This window comes from Xiphias gladius, chromosome 5, assembly GCF_016859285.1.
Source record: "Xiphias gladius isolate SHS-SW01 ecotype Sanya breed wild chromosome 5, ASM1685928v1, whole genome shotgun sequence".
In the NCBI taxonomy this organism is placed as follows: domain Eukaryota; kingdom Metazoa; phylum Chordata; class Actinopteri; order Istiophoriformes; family Xiphiidae; genus Xiphias; species Xiphias gladius.
In genome coordinates this window covers 9,441,605-9,461,804 of record NC_053404.1, presented here as the reverse complement: position 1 = coordinate 9,461,804, position 20,200 = coordinate 9,441,605, and the positions used below count along the sequence as shown (strand labels likewise).

At 38.4% G+C, this 20,200-nt stretch overlaps 1 protein-coding gene across 1 annotated transcript in view; it reads right to left on the bottom strand.

Moving 5' to 3' along the window:
- Positions 1–20,200, bottom strand: part of ctnnd2a (catenin (cadherin-associated protein), delta 2a) — a 235,849-nt gene that overhangs the window by 110,161 nt on the left and 105,488 nt on the right. The window contains exons 5-11 of the mRNA XM_040126585.1: positions 14,887–14,921; positions 14,336–14,440; positions 9,318–9,490; positions 4,161–4,215; positions 3,097–3,307; positions 2,581–2,698; positions 1,114–1,246 (exon numbers count right to left, since the gene is read on the bottom strand). Coding sequence (XP_039982519.1) covers positions 1,114–1,246; positions 2,581–2,698; positions 3,097–3,307; positions 4,161–4,215; positions 9,318–9,490; positions 14,336–14,440; positions 14,887–14,921 — 830 coding nt within the window. The remainder of the gene's footprint in view (positions 1–1,113; positions 1,247–2,580; positions 2,699–3,096; positions 3,308–4,160; positions 4,216–9,317; positions 9,491–14,335; positions 14,441–14,886; positions 14,922–20,200) is intronic.

Sequence of the window (20,200 nt, the reverse complement as noted above, 5' to 3'; positions counted from 1 at the left end):
AGAGAACACAAACTCAAAGACAAAGATGGAATCAGAATAAGGGAGTGAGACAAAGGAGATGGAGAGAAATTAGGAAAATGTCACACATGGAGGGGGAGTGAGCTTAAAGTTTGGACATTAGAGCACCAATTGACAGCTCAGTAGATATGAGGTGAATTTAGAGACAGACACACGGGAAAAAAGCAAGAGACAGCAATGGTCAGAATATGCATGAAGGACTGCTAATTAGAGTCAATGAAAAATATAATAGCACTTGTAATAAAGTCCTTGAAACAGTGGGCTATCTACAATTTAATTCAGGCAAAAACAGGCAAAAACATTCAACGTCAAATCAAATTATACACTAACCTACAATGGACCATAAACAGACTTGTTAATAAACAGTTCAAAATTCACAAATGTAACTGCTGAACAGCGAGCGCATTCATTTTGAAATTCTACTTTATGAAGAGCAGCCACAAAGATGTTCTGACATCTCTTCTGAAGTAGGCACAACTGCTGTGATATAGAGTAGATAACCCTAAGACACTGACCACAACACACTCATGTGCCTGTTCAAAGACTGGCTACTTCAATAGACTTAAACGCAGCACTTGACATTTCTTGGCATGGCAGTAAAATGCAATGTAATGTAACACAGTGGCCCCCTTATAGTATAAGTGCTAGTGCAGTCATTAGCACTGTCACCTCACAGCAAGAGGGTTCTGGGTTTGAACCACGGTTCGGCTTTCTGTGTGGAGTTTGCATCTTCTCCCCGTGCCTTTGTTGGGTTTCCTCCGGGTACTCTGGCTACCCCCCAGAGTCCAAAGACATGGAGGTTAGGTGAATTGGCGACCCATAGGTGTGAATGTGAGCATGACTGGTGTCTCTAAGTGTCAGCCCTGTGATAGACTGGCAACCTATCCAGGGTGTACCTCGCCTCTCGCCCAGTGTCAGCTGGGATTGGCTCCAGCCCCCTTGAAACCCTCAAAGGATAAGTGGTAAATGGATAAAGAGATTTCCTTACATCCCTCTACAACTCACAGTACATGTGGTTGTTTTAAGAAGAGTTACACATTTGTTTGCGTTAATGTGTATGTGAATGTGAAACTGCATGAGTGTGAGAACTCCCACCTGCCAGACTGCCAGGTCTCTGCAGTGTAGCAGTAGCGTAGAGCTCGTGGGAGATCTTGTACTGGTCAGAAGCGTGGTGAGATGCCAGTCTTTTAGGAGACAGAGTAGCATAGCTCCCTATGCCTGAACTCATCTGTAACGACAAGAGGTTTCTATTTTATTTTTTTTCTTTCAAATATTGTAAATAAGTTTGGTGAATGTAAAACATGACGTCTACATACTGATGTATTTACTAATGTTAGATTACAATGTTCTGGCAGGCAAACATGTAACAGAAAGTTTTGATTTGTGTGGTTTAGATGAGAAGAGTTTTCAAATTCGCATTTGTATCTATATCCAAATGAGAAACTTTTCTAAAACGGACTTATAAATAGAAATTGGAAGTATGTTTAAACAATGTCCAAACCACTTAGAGTGTAGTTTACTTTTAAAACACCCGCACGATTGTACAATGTGGGATATTGGATAAATGCATCCAACAAATTTAACTAAGAAATCAGGATTAAGATAAGATGCAGCATGATCAATGTATGCAAAGGATTGTTTTCAGAATCTTACTACACTGATATTTGAAAGGATAGCGTATTTGAAGAATTAAAACTGGCTTGTATAGATTTTGTTTGAAGATATGACTCAATCTGTTATTACTCTCAGGCTGCAACATGCCATTCTTTGTCATGATTAAAGATATGACAATGTGGCCACAAATATGATCTTCCCTATTAACACCCTACATACTATTAATTGATGCCAATATGATATTATAATTAAATAGAATAGTACAACTGAAAATTGCAGCTCTGGTAAATACTGGGCATTAGCTCTTTAAATACTGTACTTTGAATGATAATTTTCGTACTATTAAGCTGCACATAATAGCCACTGACAAAAACCTTTCTTTCAGAATTGTCAGTAGAAGAACTTGCTCTATAATGAAAAACACACTGTAAATGTGTGGAGAAGAAAAGATAAATATGCGCTGGGTAAAATAAATGAATTCCTCCAAAAAATCTGACTAATTCAAATAATTATCAAACCAGGCCAGGATAATATTTAACAGAGACTGACCACAGGAAGAGAAAAAAAAATCAACATACTTTGATGTCACAATTTACTTCATTGATGAAGGGAGAAGTTTCTATGTGCACACAAGTTGAACCTTGACATGTTCTCACAATCATATGTAAATTAAATGTATATGCATGCACATGTGAGAGACAAAATTCAGTTATTTTGCAGTTTTTATATTGATTTCACCCAGACTTTGAGGAACAGTTTATAATTGCACTAACTCTAGTGCTGTTACACCTGCCTTGGTTTCATTCATTAGTGTTTTGTAACAAATCAAATATCTAATGCATTTTGAATGCGTGCTTCACATAAAATATTCACATTTAATACTCTATTAAATATAAATACATTTCAGCTCTAAAGGTGTCCACATTCTAACAGTGTAATATTCAGTACCTGGTGAAGAGGGGAGGATGATGAGCTAGCCCCTCCACCTGCTGCTGTAGAGTTGGGTGGAGATGACACCCTCAGGGGAGACCCGCCCCCTCCTGCTGTTGTCACAGCAACTGTGGTGCTGGAAGACAAATTGGAAAAGTAATGTTATTTGTCTGAGAAATAATGACTTCAAGCTATTAATTCCATTTCACATATGAAAACAGTCATATGCTTCCTCTATTATGTGTGAAATATGTGTGTAATTTATATACACTGCATGCCGACATAACTTGAAGGACAATGAACTTCAAAGGCAGTTTTCCTTTTCCATTCTGTTGTAGCCTATCATCATTTATTTAGTTTTTCTCTCAAGCCCTCTGTAAAACCTATGAATGAGACTGATGTGTTAAATATAGTAATTCTTTCAAATGCCAGTCCCTTATTCACCTTCAAACACCATCAGACTCTATTACACATCAGTATCAAAAGCAATACATCAAAATCAATATCCATGTCACAGTCATTGTGGCTCTCTACCTGTATGATTTGGCCAGTCGATTAGCAGGAAACTGTTTGCTGGGTGAGGAGGAGGAAGGCAGTCGTTGAGTGGTAGAGTACCCGGGTGTGTCTGAGGCTGATCCCAGGCGTTGGAGCTTAATAGGGGAACTGGACCCTGAGCCGCCTCCTCCTCCAGACAGAGGGGAACTGACACGCTGGGCAGGCAAGGTGGAACTTGAGTAGTAGATACCTAGAGAACAAGGGAAGGGAGAGAAACATCAATAAACACAGGAAGCAGATAAATTACAGAGAATGTGGTGAGGCTTATGTTAATGATTTGGACTACAGATTTGGATGATTTGGAGCAATTTTATAGTGGGTTTATAACAGGGAAAGGGCAATATTTAAAAGCTACAGGTCTGCATCAGGGCTGGTTTAGAAAAGCATAAAAGTGGCTCAACAAATGCAAGGTTTGAATAAAAGTTCATTTAACTGCATAGCCTGCTATTATGTTTTTCAAACATTAGCCAAGTCTCTGTTTAAAACTAACTGATACTGCGAAAGCCTGAAATATAGTGGCAAATAACTGGGAGTACCAAAATGACCCCGTTTATGGTGATTTTTGTATTATTTTGCCAATACAGTATACTGTGTATCATTTTGTTTTACCCAAGTAAAATTATATACTATATGGGGAAGGTCTTGCATGCAATAGTCAATGTGTGAAAAGTTAATAAAAAAGACATAAAAAAAGCTGGATAAAGAAATAGATAACACAGTATATACAGTACGATACATGTATGGCCCATATCCTCTACACCGAACCAAAGAGGCTCCAGTGGCGGGAGTTAATATAGCCTGTTTATAAATTATGGAGGAACAATACTAACGTGAGAAAATTATACATACTGCAGGCTCTGAAAACATTCTACTACTAGCAACGTTTTTATTCCAATTCTCATGCATGTCCATCAGTGTCTCCATGTCATCTCTGCATATCCACAGAGCTTCATGCTAAGTCAAATGAATTTTTTATAAATAAATGCATCTCCACAAAGAGAGACACAGAAAAGTAGGGGAGAGCAGAAGAGGTGGTTTCTTACCTGGCCCTGCCCCAGTTTGTAATTGTTGTTGCTGGGCTGCACGACTAGATGTCACCTGAGGGGATGTAGGGGAACACAGAGCAAGTGAGGGAAGAAGAGCCATGACAGGGAAGGAGGGACAAATAGAGGGAGTGATTAGTGGGGGAGGGAGAAGTTATGATGAGAAAAAAGAAGAGAGATATTTAAGAAAAATTGGATAAAAGAGAATAAAAAGTAGTGGCCATCAAAAACTTTTATGCACAATGAGTTCAGTCAAGCCTTTGAGGATCCCAAATGAAACCAGTAGCTAGTAATGAAGTCCCAACAGAAAACTGAGGGGTGACTCAAACAGACTCACAGAAGCAAACCATGAAGTCCCACAGCCCAGCTGCCTGAAATAATTTCTCATATTTCATTCTCAATTTCACACCATCTACTCAAAATCAATGAAAGGATTACACAATCCATAGTACTGTACATTCATGTCTTAATCTCTATCATCTGTCGTCACATAAAGCCAAGTATTAAGAATTTTAAATAATTGAATCTGTTATTAAATTATCCATTAAATGACTCATATTGATTTTTTTTTTATTTTTTTCTATGAATGTCATATAATGTAAGTCAGCAGTCTTGTTTTCATTTTGAGCCAAATTTAAACAAGGACAGTGGAAAGAAATGCAAATTTTCACTCACCCGCTTTCTTGATACCTACAGCTTTGAAAGCAATACATGATGAATCTCTTACAGACAAAAGTCATGTGTCAGTCTGTGAGGCAAAGTCTTTTTAGAACACATCACAAGCTGGTCTATCCTAATACTGTATATTCTCCTTAGTCTCCAGAGACCGTAGGGGGAGCATATGCCAGTGCTCCACTGAGCCTCATATAGCCTTATGTTGATGTTTAAAGCTGAAAAGGTGACTGACATTATTGTTAAATTGACATGGCTGCAGTTGTACATGACCTATATTATGCAAGCACACAGTCACTGAGTCACCTTGGAGCACTTTCATCGCTGCATATACAGTAGTTACACTCAAATCTTCTCTTTCTTAGCATTAAACAAGTTATTCTCACATGTTTCTGTTTGAATGTGTATCTACACATGAAACGTGTGCACCCATGTTTACAGCCATGTTTGTGTGCTATTCATATGTCTGAATCTGCATCTAGTATACCTTTTATATTATGGCAGAAACAACACTCAAATACATGTGTATACACTTATGTAAATACACATTTAGATTGTATAATGACATTATACATCTGATCATCCAATAACCAGTGCCTCACAACATGCAAACACACCCAAACACACACAAACAGAGAGTTATGTTAGAAGGCTAGGTTTGCACAAAACAATTTCCAGGTCTGAACATTTGCAGCTGTACAATTGTGCAGAAATTGGTAGAAAAAAAAGGATGCATGCTCAGCAAACCTTCCCTAGATAAATATAGTAACACACACACACAATCTCCTATTGTGTTCTCTATGGCAGTCTCGGGTTATATTTTCCTGCTTTGTGATGAGCCAAAGCGTGTCTGCTGAAGAAAACAGGCCTTTGGTTCCAGTACTGCTTTGTTTGCACAAGGGTCATGGAAACTATTTTATCTCTGCTTGAGTGGATTAGCAGTCTCTTTCTAAAAAAACTGACATAAATCTTATGGAGGAAAACAGGCAGAGAAGCAGAGACAGGGAGACTCCGATAAGGACTGACAGAATGGAAAATCTGTAAAATGAGGAGCAGATATATAATGCAATATACAGTATACAGTATACAGTAAGCTATGGTGCTTCCATATATCTTCTAAAATGTTTGCGACACAAATTCTGACACTGTGTTTGTCTACATGTCATTGTGTATACAGTATGTGGAAGTGCTTATGATACCATTCCATCTTGAGTTGTTAGATCCACTCTGATCTCAACACAGAAGAAGTAATTCGTGATGGAAGATGTAACTTAACCTGGCTCAACTATAAAGGATGCGGTGAACTTTACTTCCAAAACAACAACTCTGGATGGTAAATATTCTGGAGGAATAATTGCGACAATCAAAATCTGTCTCAGTGAAGTCAGAGATCAAATGTGGCTAAACTAACAGAAACTGGCTATACTCCAGGTCTTATTTAGAATTGGCTGTGGGTTCTCACTTTTATTAGTAGCTTGCTCTTAAATAGTCCTGTCAGAGATACAAATAGAATTTCTGCCTCTCCTCTTTCTTACAAAAATTACTGTTAGTAAGATTTCTTAAAATAACATTAAAAGACACTCAGTGTGAACAACTTCCATCACTTTAATTCAACATAATATGATTTCCTCTGAATTGTCATCAGCAATCTCAGTTGCTTAGTATATTCTGCTGATATCGAGTCTCAATTTTATGACGTCCATAAAATAAATCATTATTTTGATGTCAACTCTTTCCAGACAACCAAGAATATTTGTCTTTTCATGATAGAAAGGCACAATTCATTTTTATCTTCCTTCAGAAATGAGAGAACCTGATGTCACCAAGACTTATTCTATATATGTTAATAACTTCACTCTTGCTGCTGTAATTGAGCATTCTCAGACTGCAAAAATTAATAGCATAAATTGAAATGTTGTAATGCATGTGTTTGAAATGCATCTGTATCCATAATTTTACTATAATATCCCAGGTAACTTATCGTAGCCTTTCCTATAACTGGAACTACAATTTACCATGGGTTACTGCAATTAGTTTTAGTCTTAAAAAAGAATACTTGAGTATTTGAGGTGTTAATGAAACCCATGTTAAGTGCACATGTAAGTGCTTTATTTATACAATGTGACTTGATCTGTTTGTTTGAGTGCACATGGAAAAGGTGTTAGTAGAGAGTGGATTATTAAAAGTGTCTAGAAGCAGCCACAGAGAGATTTTTAATAGGAATTTGTGAGCCACTATCTAAAACAGTGTGCTCCGTAATAAAATCCTCTATAGAGTCCCCTGTGTTAGTTTAGCAGGTTATGAAGCCAAGTGAGTGCCCTAAGGCTGATAAGATGCAGGCCACAAAACTGAGTTCATGAACCCTGTAAATGGTTTCTGTCACTTGACTGTGTTCAACACTGCAGATGTACTACAGTCATCAAGTTGCAAAGTGAGAAAGAAATGGACTTTATACTGATAAATAGACAAATGAACAGGTAGCTACATGGATAGATGGATGGTTGATTCACTGGGTAAATAAATTATGAGTATAGATGAATTGTTGGCTGAGTTAATTAATAGATAGAAAGCCTGACACACCATGTAAGGGAGAGCACTTTCTGTGTCGTCTTGCAGTGCTGCTACTTTTCTCCTCTAGAAAAACACTCGGATGTTTGAGGTGCCATGTATTCATGCATTATTAAAGCACGGCTTCTCAGTGTTATAAATACCTTACAGAAGAGCAGCTACATGCTAGACCCTTCATTTTCTCTCTCACTCTCGCTGAAACAGTCACTTGTGAAAACTTAATGCACTCATGTATACACACATGGTTGAAGGATTGCATACCAAACATGCCCAATGAGCATATGTACACACAAACACCCAGGTGCACAAGTGTACAAACACACCAACAAAAACATGCATGTACTGCACATGCATTCAAGCTGCACCTGCCTATCTATCAGCACTCGCATGCGAAAAGCTAATAATGGGCAAAAAGCCCTGCTGACAACCCTAGCCCCATTACACTGACAAGCCAAAAACATCACAGAGGAGAATACACGCGCACGCGCACACACACGCCCACACACACTCATGCTCACTTAGACAGAGAGGGTGAGCAGAGAGGGAAGAGAAGGAAGAACCTGGAGGGAAAATAGGAGGGGGGTTAATAAAAGTGTTTACAAAGACAGATATCAACTCCTTCACCTTTCTTCTTCAAAAGACACAAGTACATGTGCAAAGAAACATGCATATACACAGATTTGCACACGCACACACCTATACACACAACAAATGAAAAAGTAACACAAAACAAACACCCATTCACTTCAGAGTTGGAAACCTTACTGAAAAAATGTGCAGATATTTGCAAAGATACATAAAGAATATCTTGAAAGAGTATTAATCCTTGTTAAAAAATTATCTAGTTTATAATTATTGATCAAAAATATTCATCTTACTTTCAATTGATAGCCATCTATCACAAATATAATATTTGCCCCAGACACTGGCAATATTTTTGAATGAAGCACTGCAGCTGCTCACTGATTTAGCAGCTGTGGTGGGTGTCTGTTTGAAGGTACTGTGTGTGTGTGTGTGTCTGTCTGTCTGTCTGTCTGTCTGTCTGTCTGTCTGTATACATTGCATGTATTACCATTGATATGTTGGGGAAATGAAAATTGGAAATAATTTGCTCCTGTGGGCCGGAAAGTAATTCTGTGGGGTTTATCTCTTCATCAGCACACCGCTGTGATTAATATGTGACTTGTGTCTAGCTTTATTTCCCAAGTCCTTAAAAAATAGATATTCACTGAGTTATCTCTGTGCATTTAATAATCTCCTCATTTTAGTCTATGAGAATCTGATTACCTGTCTCCTTCAAAACAGCTCTAAGGAATTTAAAAAATACAGACAAAACACCATGGATTCCTAGAGAAGCCAGTTGTAGTGACTGGACTTAAATCACTTGAGTAAGACTAATTAAATGGGATTTTGTATAAATATCTACTTATACACTGATCAACAGACTCAACTGTAATGTCAAACAAATTCCCATGCAGTGAGAGCAATGAGAGTCAGAGTTACACGTAGCTGAAGAATCGCTATGCAAGTCAGTGCGTGAAAAAAAGGAGTAGAGGAAAAAGAAGGGTGATGTTCGTTTAGTCTTTGATGAAAAATCGGGGCAGCAAGGAATCTGAGAACAAGCATATACAGTATATCTAAACACTATGCTTGTCCTCAAAGGTCTGCATGCCTTCAATGAGCAAAAAGTACAATGCAGCTGTTTTTGTAAACTGTGGACAGCTCACTTCAGGTAAGTTACCTTCACAGTCAAAATTCTCTTATTTCGATTATTAAAATTCTCTTGTGGTCAGCCTAGTATACAAACGAAAAGACAGTAAAGTTTACCCAAATGGCTGAATTTTTGTCCGACTGTCCTTTTCATCATCATCAGCACCAACATCCTTATTATCATCACTGTACAACAGTATCACCTACCTGGTTGTAGCTGTGCACAGCTCCTCCAATCTGCCCGCTGCGCTGAGGAGTTGCTGCAGAGATGCTGTCGCTAAGGGCAAGGGTCTGGTTGCTATGGTAGCTGGCAGAGTACTGGAGCGAAGCCTCCGGGGTGGAGTTGAGCTGCAAGGAACTCTGGGAAAGAAGAGCCGGTCCTACCGATAGAGACAGGAGTGGTGTATGGTCGGGTGAAAGGTGGGGGTTGGGTTGAGTTGAGTTTGTGTGTGTGTGCGCATGCGTGTGTGTGTACGTGTGTGTGTGTGTGTTTGTGCGTGTGGTGTAGAGAGTGAGGAGAGAGAGATTAAGAGTGAGAAAGAGAGGGGGCATGGAGAAGAGAGATTGAGAGGCGAAGAGTGAAATGGGGACGAGAGATTAGCAATTTAGAGCAGATAGTGCAGCAGTGCAGCACTCGGTGAGCTGGAGATGGCATGCATAATTTATTAGCAGAGGGAGAGAGGAACAGAGGAACAGATAGAATGAGAGGAGGAGGAGGAGGAGGGAGATGGAGATTATGGGAGGAGGGCTGAAAATAAGAAAGTTGTCATTGATGGAACAACTAACAACTTGAAACTTTAACTCCTCAAACATGTTAATTTTTACCTTGTACTGTTGGCCTGAACAAAACTTCTTTTGATCACTTGTGTAAGATATAAGTAAGTTCTACTTTTGAATGAAACATTTAACATTGTTTCATTTATTTTGATGTTTAGTAAGCGTTGTAGGATATTGGAATGTGGCTTATACACTCCAGTGGCTTCATACACTCCAATGGCTAAAGACCACTCAATTCCCCTTCCGTACACAGTGTAAATGTAGAGAACTATATGAAACAAATGTGCTTTACTCAATGATGAGTATGGCTATAATAACACACACTACACACACACATAATCCCACACAGTTAGGGAGAAAGGATGGGTATAAAGGCTCCAGTGATCAGGTCAGCTGAAGGGAAAGGGGATATTTTAAACCACTCAAGTGGTGTAGTGTGTGGTGTGTAGGTTATATAAGTTATATGTATGTTTGTGTGTGTTGTGTTATTGTGGTTTTGAATTTATTTAGTTAGGTTTGTAACCTGTTCACTCACACTCAACTATATTACATATACATATTTGTTGCTATTATTACTCTCTCCCTTTCTGAATACAAATTTCCAGTACATAAAATCAATGTAATCATATGTCGTGGAATAAGGAAGCCACACTAGGATCTTCAAATGTCTAAATATCATTAATATATTAATATCTATCAATATCGTCCCCCCCCCCCAGGCACTGGCACATGTGTGGTTTCTTACCCAAAATGACAAAGACCCCTTATTGTTCTTCTTCCATACCTATTTGCTTGCTCTCTATCTCTCTTCCTCTCTCTTTCTTCCCTAAGAATCCCTTCCTCCCTGTGAGTCTGTGTGTTGTGAACCAAGACCAACTCTTCTGCTTCTCATCTTCACAAAAGACTTGTGTTTTCACATCTCGATTTATTCCTTGCTTTTTTATGAATTATTAAATAGCACTTTCTGTTACACAGACTTAGTGGGAGGTCCCAAACTCATCATCACTCAGCCTTGGTGTCTGTTACCTTGTGTGTGCAGTGTGACAAAAACTTTGTTTGCTTGTTTCAGTGTTCACACCTGTGATGTAAAGTGTGTTTATGCTGGATGGTCAGATGATAGGAAAGTCATTAGTTTGAAAAAGAGTTAAAGTATATTTAGGAATTAATGTGGTTGTGCAAGTGTAATACTAAGTATATATATGTAAGTGCTGTAAGTAATGTAAGTGTGTGTACTGTTTGTGTGTATGTGTGAGAGGGTGAAATGAAAAACACTGTTGCCAGAAGGGCTTTAAGTCCTTTAATTTCTCTATTGAGTGTCATAGAGCCTCCATTGTCATATGGAAAATATGAATTTTTCAGCAGCTCAGTAAAATTATGAAAGTCAAATTTGTAGTCTAGGAAATGCGCACGCACACGCACACACACACACACACCAAACACACACACACACACCAAACACACACACACACACACACACACCACACACACCACACACACCACACACACCACACACACCAAACATGCACACACACACACACACACCACACACACCAAACATACACACACACACACACACACATACACCACACACACCAAACATACACACACACATACACCACACACACCAAACATAAACACAGAAGGGTTTTACCTTTTTAAAAAGGCTGGTTTTAAAATAGCCGATACACTAAAGCCACACAGTAATTGCTTTGTGAAGTGAATTTCATGACATTATCTTTTTTTTAGCTTGTGTATCTTTGTAAACTTTATTATGTGTATAAATGTTTGTGTAGCTCTGCTGTGACACATAACCAACTACAGTATCCCGTTGAAAGCAAAAAGTCTCCCTTTTTTGTGCAACATTTCAGCGAAAACAGCGACATGTCACTATACTGTGTATTTAACAATTAGCTATTTGTAGTGCTTCCTTTTGGGGGAAACCACACACAACACACACACACACACACACACACACACACACACACACACACACACACACACACACACACACACACACACACACACACACACACACACACACACAAACTGAAAAAGCTATGCTGAATTTATCTGCACCCACACATAGTGGTGGTTCTGGTAGAATCCCATTTGCAAAATGGGGAAAAAAAACTGGGTATGGAGCACCAATAATAACAGTGCTCACAGTGAAAGTGCTATCTATTTGGACCCAGCTAGCCCCGGCCAGTCTCTGTGTCGTAATACCGCGATAGTGAGTTACTGTAGAGTCTAGTCTGCTCTCAGTCCAACATGAGAGGATGAAGAAGTAGCGCTGGGCATATTCTAACCTCTTGTCTTGTAAACGCAGTGATGGCTGAAGCTCTTGGTAAGTAAACAGCTGTTAATGCTAACGCTGGCTACGTAGCAATAGCAAAACTTAAATATAGCACCTTTAAACATGGAGCCTGCCTCTTAACAATGCAAACCACCAACAGCAATTTTGAGGTAAATATTAGAAACCAGCTTTCTGTCTTTTTTTCCTGTCCATCTTTTTTGCTATCCTACATAGACAACTCAAGAGTTATAAGCCTTATATAAACTGGTGTGTGTGCCATATAGTGCGTCTTTGTGTGTGTATGCACAAATATTACGGGGGTGCTAAACATTGGCCAGCCCGTTCTAGTACCACAAATAACACATAATAATCTTATGTGGGTAAACTCCTCACATAGAAATGCGTTAAGCAACCCATACAGTGCAAGTTCTTGAAATGCCACTGGAGTGGCATTTTAAGGAGGTAGAGCGGGTCGTCCACTAACCGGAAGGTCGGTGGTTCTATCCCTGGCCACTCCAGGCCCCTTGGGCAAGATACTGATCCCCTTCGGCAAGATACTGAACCCCAAATTGCCCCCGATGTATCATCGGTGTGTGAGTGTGTGTGTGTATGTATAGAAAAGCGCTGTATTATTGAAAAAAAGCACCGTATGAATGAATGGGTGAATGTGGCATGTAGTGTAAAGCGCTTTGAGTGGTCGATAAGACTTGAAAAGCGCTATATATACCATTTACAGGAATATCAACTATCAAAAAGTTCAGCAAACACTAAGTGAAATGGGAATACAGTGTTGCAAATAAAATGCCAAGTACATTTAGTGAAACCTCCTACATAGTCTGCCTCTCAATCATTGTTTGATTTTGTTTATCAGAATCCAAGGCACAAGATAGAAAAGCTGCTTGAAAGTGTTTGGTTGTTGGTACAAATCTAGGAGGTGCACATTGTTTGTTTGTTTGTTTGTCTGTTTGTGTGCTGTCTCTCTGTCTGCCCTTCAAAAGAGCAATGACATATTTATCCCCTCATAGAAGAACATTTCTAGTTGTGAATTAGGCCTTAAAACGCTTCACTTTAGAATCAGTTGTATTCAACTTTGTTAAACTTTCAGTGCCAAACTACAGCATGGATTTCTCTCACAAATTTTGTGTGTAAGGAATACTGTAAGTAGAAATGAAATCTGAGTGAGAACTCAATATTAACACAGGAATTGCTACGCTTAGGCCATATATCTAATGGCTGAAGGGACTAATAAGAGTACATTTTCTCCTTTTCTTTCAGCCGAACAAAATTAAATTTCCCAACAATATACACGACACTCCTTTTGTATTTAAACCAACCACAGGTGTGGTTTTTATTAAGATTGTCTGCATATTCTTTCCTCCTCAGTTACTCTTTTTAAAGAGTGACTCTTTTTAAAGAGTGACTGTGCATGATAATTAAAAATTAGATGTATATTCCTTGTGAAACAGTTTGTTTACACATGCTGAAGAGCCTGGTACAGTTAAGCAGAACTTTATTTTGATCTGTCCTGTGTTAAGAAAGTTATGAGACATTTAATTTCCCATTTAAAATTAAATTATTCAAAATCAAATATGAATAAACATAAAAATTAAAAACTCAAATGAAATTTGGTCTATACCGTTATGCTCTTAGACTGAAATTTTATTTTGTTTGGGTAGCAGTTCTGCTTTTCTATGAGTCAGGTCAACAGCAAGAGCTTGATTGAAATAACTGGAATTTAAATAGACACTTTAGATTATTGGGTTGTATCGCCCTTGTCCTCTGCAGACACAAACAAACAAACAAACACACACACACACACACATGTTTGTTCCACTATCCCCGTGGGGACACTCATTTACATAATGCATTTCCTAGCCCTTTACCCTAACCATCGCATCTATATACCTAACCCTGATCCTTACCCTAGCCCTAACCTAAACATAATTCTAACCCTTACCTTAAAACCAAGTCTTAACCCAAAAAAAGCAGTCTCTCTTTTTCCCCACCCTGTCACTGTGGGAACAAAAACTGAGGTCCCCATGGTGACACGAGTCCCCATGGGTGAGTGTGCATTCAAGTTAAAGTCCCCACCAGGATATAAGAACAAAAACACATACACACACACACACAAAATGATGTTGATAACTACACTTACGTCCTCCACTGTCAAGTATTCCTGATTCCTGAAGGGAGCGAATGCAAGAATCAACCAACTCCAAACCTGTGGTCAGTTCATCCTCAATATCCTTTTGTCCATCTGCTGTGAAATAGAAAAGAGAATGAGAGACAGAGAAAGACAGAAGACAGAAAACGAGGGAAGGAGGTAGAGAGTTGAAGGAGATCTCTCTGGACTATAACTTCAATTCTCTACTCTAACAGTCCATTAAACTCTACACGTTATGTATTGGTTATGAGCTGTAGGACATTTTGATTATATGCTGGAAAGTACCCTGATAAGTCTGCCCTGGGAGCTGCCTGACTGAAAATAAAGTCGTTCAAAAAGTGTACTTGATTGAATGTGGAGTGTGTGCAAGAAAGTTTCGGAATATGCGTGTATTTAAGTATGTACAGTATGTAACCTTTAAAACCTTAAAAAACAGTAATGAAAAGGGTTTGAGTAGCCAGTTCATGCAACAATACCTTTACATGCAGGACTGAGCAGGATGTGCTGTAGGTGTTTGTAAAAATATTTATGGTGAACTTTACCTTGAGCGTTCCAACGAAATTGCTCATCTGTCGAACTGCAAAAGAAGGATGAGGAAATAAGAATAATAAAGGGAACAACAACAATAACACACAAGAAGAATAGCAGCCACATTTTTTAAATCAACAGCAGATTAGAACAGAGCTTCCATACTGCAAAGTATGAGGAAAGTAAAATATATTAAACAGAAGATGAATCCTTGGATCCAATTAGATCCAATGGATCATTCACCTTCTGATTCTTATTTATAGAGACATTCAGCTGCCATCTTGAACTCACTGTTCATTTGCATTGAATGGAGAGTGTCCGATGCCCAGTCTCTGTATTTTAATATTTGTAAAATATTTTGAATATTTACTCTACTGAAAGCAACTGCCAATGAGCTAAATTTATTTTATGTTCTATTCTGCTTAAGTATGAAAAACAAAAAACTAAGTAATGGCAACAAAAGTAACTCACTCCTAAATGTCAATACAGTTGTTAGTCAGCCCAGGCCAGTTACTTACAAAACTGTAGCATTTTACAGAATAAACTCCCGTACACTCGGGTGACTGTCTTTTTTATTGTCATGGATAGTGTTGTAGACATATACACAACTACACGTGAACACACACATTCATGCTCATGGACAAACACAAACAAGACTTCTTTTCCATTCTCTTGATCACTGTCAATTGATCAGTGATTGATGAGGGTTTGAACATAGAGAAAAAGACAAAGAGAGGAAGAAGGAAACAGACAGGCAGAAGGAGAAAGTTAAAGAAAAGTATTGAGCTGTGTGATCAATACAGACACCGACAAACTGATACATATAGACTCTTTCATCTGACTTCATCTACACCATTAGACTGGCTGTCTGGCAGACCTATATCTTTTCTGTGTTTGTCCCATTAAAACTGCTTTGTATTCCACATACCCGACTTTCTAACTGAATGTCTGTCTGTGTGCATGTGCGCCTTGGGTGTCCTTGTACAATTTCTGTCTAAAGTGCTTGTTTGCCTTCATGTGTGTACAAGTTTGTAGAGGTATATGAAAATGACACTTTACATGTGTTTATCTGTCTATTTGTCTGGGTGGCTGAGATGGTATTGGTCTTCCAGAGATCGGCGCTTTCTAAATAGCTTTCATAGACTGATTGGACTGGTTGAATCAGTTGTGATTTTAAACACATTAGCCTATTTCTGGAGCATCATTGTCTTGTAATGCATGCAGTGGTTAATACTTTGCCATAGAACCAGGCAAGGGGAGAGGTTGTAAGAGAAAAGAGAATCATAGCTATGTGGCAAAATGGTGGCTATAAACAGCTCAGCCGTCTAGGTCATCATTAATAAAGGACAAAGAAGTAGAGAAATGAAAATTAGCTATTTATAACTAAAGTTTGTTAACTTTGTTACTAGAACATAATTGAATATTTTTTGTTAAGCAAACTTCTGATATCAGTCAACCTGTTAGACAGTTTGGCCAGCTGCTGTCCTTGCAGAACCTTGGGACCTGTACTGCTGACAGGACGACTGGTTCTGTAGTGTGAAACCCCTACCAGAGGTCAGAGTTCGTGTGGACTGAACAGATGGACACTTCAGTAGTGCTTACAAGCCACTGACGTTTCACTTCTCGTATAAATTATTAAGTTATCCTGTAGACACTGACATACCACAATCATGGTCCAAACCAAACCATAACCATCTGTAACCTAATGTATCGATCTGATCAGAAACTTGTTGAGACCATTATAAATCCTACAGAGTAACAGGGCTCATTGTTCTTAAAAGCAGTCAGAGGGCAAAAAAAAATTTCATTTATGCTTCACTTACTACACGATAACACCAACTTTTCACCATTAAAATCATAGCAAATGTGAACTCTAAGGCTGTGACAGAAGATGGTTGGGAATGTCTCCCCTGTGTGTTTTCACTCTGCTAAATACTGAATTTATGGTTACACATTTCAAGACCTGATTTTGTGACCCTTATCACCAAAAGCAGGTCACAAAGTGATTCAAGATGTGGTTTTAGATGTTAATTAAAGAAAAAAAGAAGACATACTGCAGCTTTCTTCTTTGTAACTAAATACTCACAGGAATCAAAATAACTTTTAGCATATAGTCAATAGTTTTTTGTCTCTGATATTTTTGACTTCATCTGCATGATTTTGCTTATCTTGCCCTCAGGATGCAGCTTGTCCTGCATTTCGTTTAGTTGAAAGTAATTGTTTTGCAACTGCTAATCACTGTGATGCAGTAGTGCAGCCCTAAAGAAGGAATGAACGTGAATACAGGAAAAGTCAGATCTGTTGCATATTACCTAAGCATAAATTTACTCACCTAATCATCAAATCGCAGCAATATGGGGAAAAAAGATTGAATGGGCAATTGACCTGAATTAAATATAGACTACTTTTACTTTTCTAGAATAATGTGACTGCTTTAAAGACTAACGATTTTTACATACCCTACCCACTTACTCTAAACTTTATCACTTGCTTAGCACTTCGCATGTTTCCTTTTATTTCAGTAATTTTTGGAATGAAAATGTCATGTTTTGTGGAAATAAGTCATTGTAGAAAATGCGTAATAAAGCTAACAGCCCAGTAGCCAAATTTACTGATTTACCCATGCCGTATTGTATATTCTTGTTTGTTATGAAGGGACTACATTCAAATGATGACTGTTTAAACTTAACAATTACTCTCTAAATGGGGCTGACTGATGCAAGCAAAGGTCAGTTGAAATTTAAAAAAAAAAAAAAAAACACTTTCCAAATATGGGGGCAAGAACAGCCTGAAGGTCAGAGATGTGGGGTTTGGACCAAAAGGTCTTTGGATCAAATGCTTTGACATTTAAAATAAGGCAATTAATCCCAAATTGCTCCTCAGTGGTGAATATTAAAAAGTGTGACTGCACTGAGTAGCTTACTTTTGTGAATTTCTTTAACTATCTGAATATGAATTAGGATTATACCCCTTTTTCTGCTTGGCAGAAAAAGTTAAAATAAATACCCATAAGGCTGACCATTGCTTTTCTGCTCTAGGATAATAAGTTCCCTGCCTTGGGCCAGTCATGGTCCCTCAGTTATAGATAATGTTTGATACTGGTAAGGTTTTTTTTGGTTTATTTGTTTGTTTAATTCCACTTTTTGATTCCAGTTTTTATTGAGCTATGGTTCCGATTCTTCATTGGCATCATCTCCTGTTTTACATTTGCCTTGCATGCTAGCAACAGCCGATTCTAAGACAGTTGACACTAGGGGAAGTTGATTAAGAGAAAAATGTAGAAAATATTTAATCATGTCAGATGGACTCTGGATTTGCTGTATCACAAAAGTCTCTTGCCAAATTTACAGATGCCAGCTCTGGGTTTTTATATTCTAAATATAATACGTCTTGACACATTCGCATCTAGCCACGTAGAACGGGGCAATAGATCCAAACTTTGCTTTCAGTGTTCGTAAGTGGAATGAAAAGTCATACTTCTTAACAAATTCCAACTTCTTATGAAATTGGAACTGGTTCTCGAATTGTAACCAGCATTTCCCAAACAGGCTCTACTTGGGCGGCCTGCCCAGGTACATTAAGACCCGCCCAGGTAGATTAAATCACTCGGTTTCATTTTAGGTAAATATTACACCTGAATGCCTTACTTCTTTCTTTTCAAATTAACTCACTTTTAGCCACACCTGGCTGAATTGCGTGTGCTGCAGTGTGGGGACTAGAGGCTTCTCTGTGCACAGCCATATAGCTAGCGTCTACCAATAGCCTGCATGTGAGGTGTTCAGGGGACATCAGTAAATTGTAGCATCTACTGATAGTCTGCATGCGAGGCGTTTGGGGGAAATCTTTAAATTTTAGCTAGAGAAAATAACCTGGGTTACAATCTCCCGCTCTAAACTGCATGAGTCTTTGCATGCAAATTACACACGCCACCACCCACCACCACAAGTAAATTCTCAACCTGTGGGAAACACTGCCAACCCTAATTATAGGTTGACTGATTGCATTGCAGGCAAAATCTAAATCTGGTTTATGCAGCGAGAGTGCTGTAGCGCACAGTAGGTGACAATGGCATTATAGATACATACACACTCACACATACACAAAAAAACACACACACAAAAAAAAAACACACTAAAAAAGACACTAAAGGAGAATGAAAACCAGGTGGTGGAGGAACTTTGCTTTTATGTGCCTGAAGGAAATCCAACAGGGTAACAGTAGTAAACATTGTGTCACTGTGTTAAAGTGTAGATGGTTAAAGAGACAAAAAGAGTGAGACAAGCTAGAAAAAGAAAACTCTGCATGAGACACGCAGAGAGCTGATAGACGGGAGAGAGAGATTTAATAAGCATTATTCCACAACATTGCCCAATCTTGCCTACAATGCCACAACATTACACCGAGCAAGGCAGTGCATCTCTTTAACAGTGAGCCTGTATTAAAGAAACATTTTAAATTCAGTACTCCACTCTTAACCGCCACACAGCTTGAATCAACAGACAGCATCCTCTACCGTTCGCAATGAAATCCACGTGCACGCATACCCACACGCTCCTTAGCATTCACAAACATATAACCTAGAGGAGGAGTTACTTAAAGTATAACTAATGTATAAAATAAGGCTTAAACACAGGTGAGCAAACTTTCTGGTGGTAGCCTCTGATGACAGCTGTACTTTGTAAATTTACAGATTAGAGATTAATTTAAATGCCTTTATATTGAAATCACATTCACACATTGAACAGTATGAATGTGTGTCTACATACATAACCTACAAACAGTATATATTTGTATAGAAATTTGATACTTCTCTTCTAAGTGCTCTGTTGTACTGGAAAGATTTAGCTAAAATGTGTTAAAAAAATGCAGTTTTGAGTTTTAAGTACACAAATTAAAAACAGGTAAACACATTGACAGTGTGTTTATGGTGAAAGTATTTAGCCATCTAGACAGGAATACCAGCAGCCACATCCTTCATGAGTTATTAGTCCTCATCTTAGAGAGCATTACTCTGAAAGAGTTACACACTGCCAGACAAGGTTCTGCTCAAATCCTCCAGCTGCCTCCTTTCACAGATAGTAGCATTTAACTACACTTGCCCATTCTGATAAGGCTGTCAGCATGATAATGTGCATTTGTATGTATGCCCTGCAAGCAAACCCACATGTACACATCCACATAAGACAGAATATGCACACAAAAATATACTCTACAGGTAAGGTATTAAGCTGCAAATTCTGCAAAGAGCAAAGTTTAATTAATTTTTGGTTACTTCTGTTACTTGTGCACACACATACACACACACACACTCCATGTTTGCAGTTATAT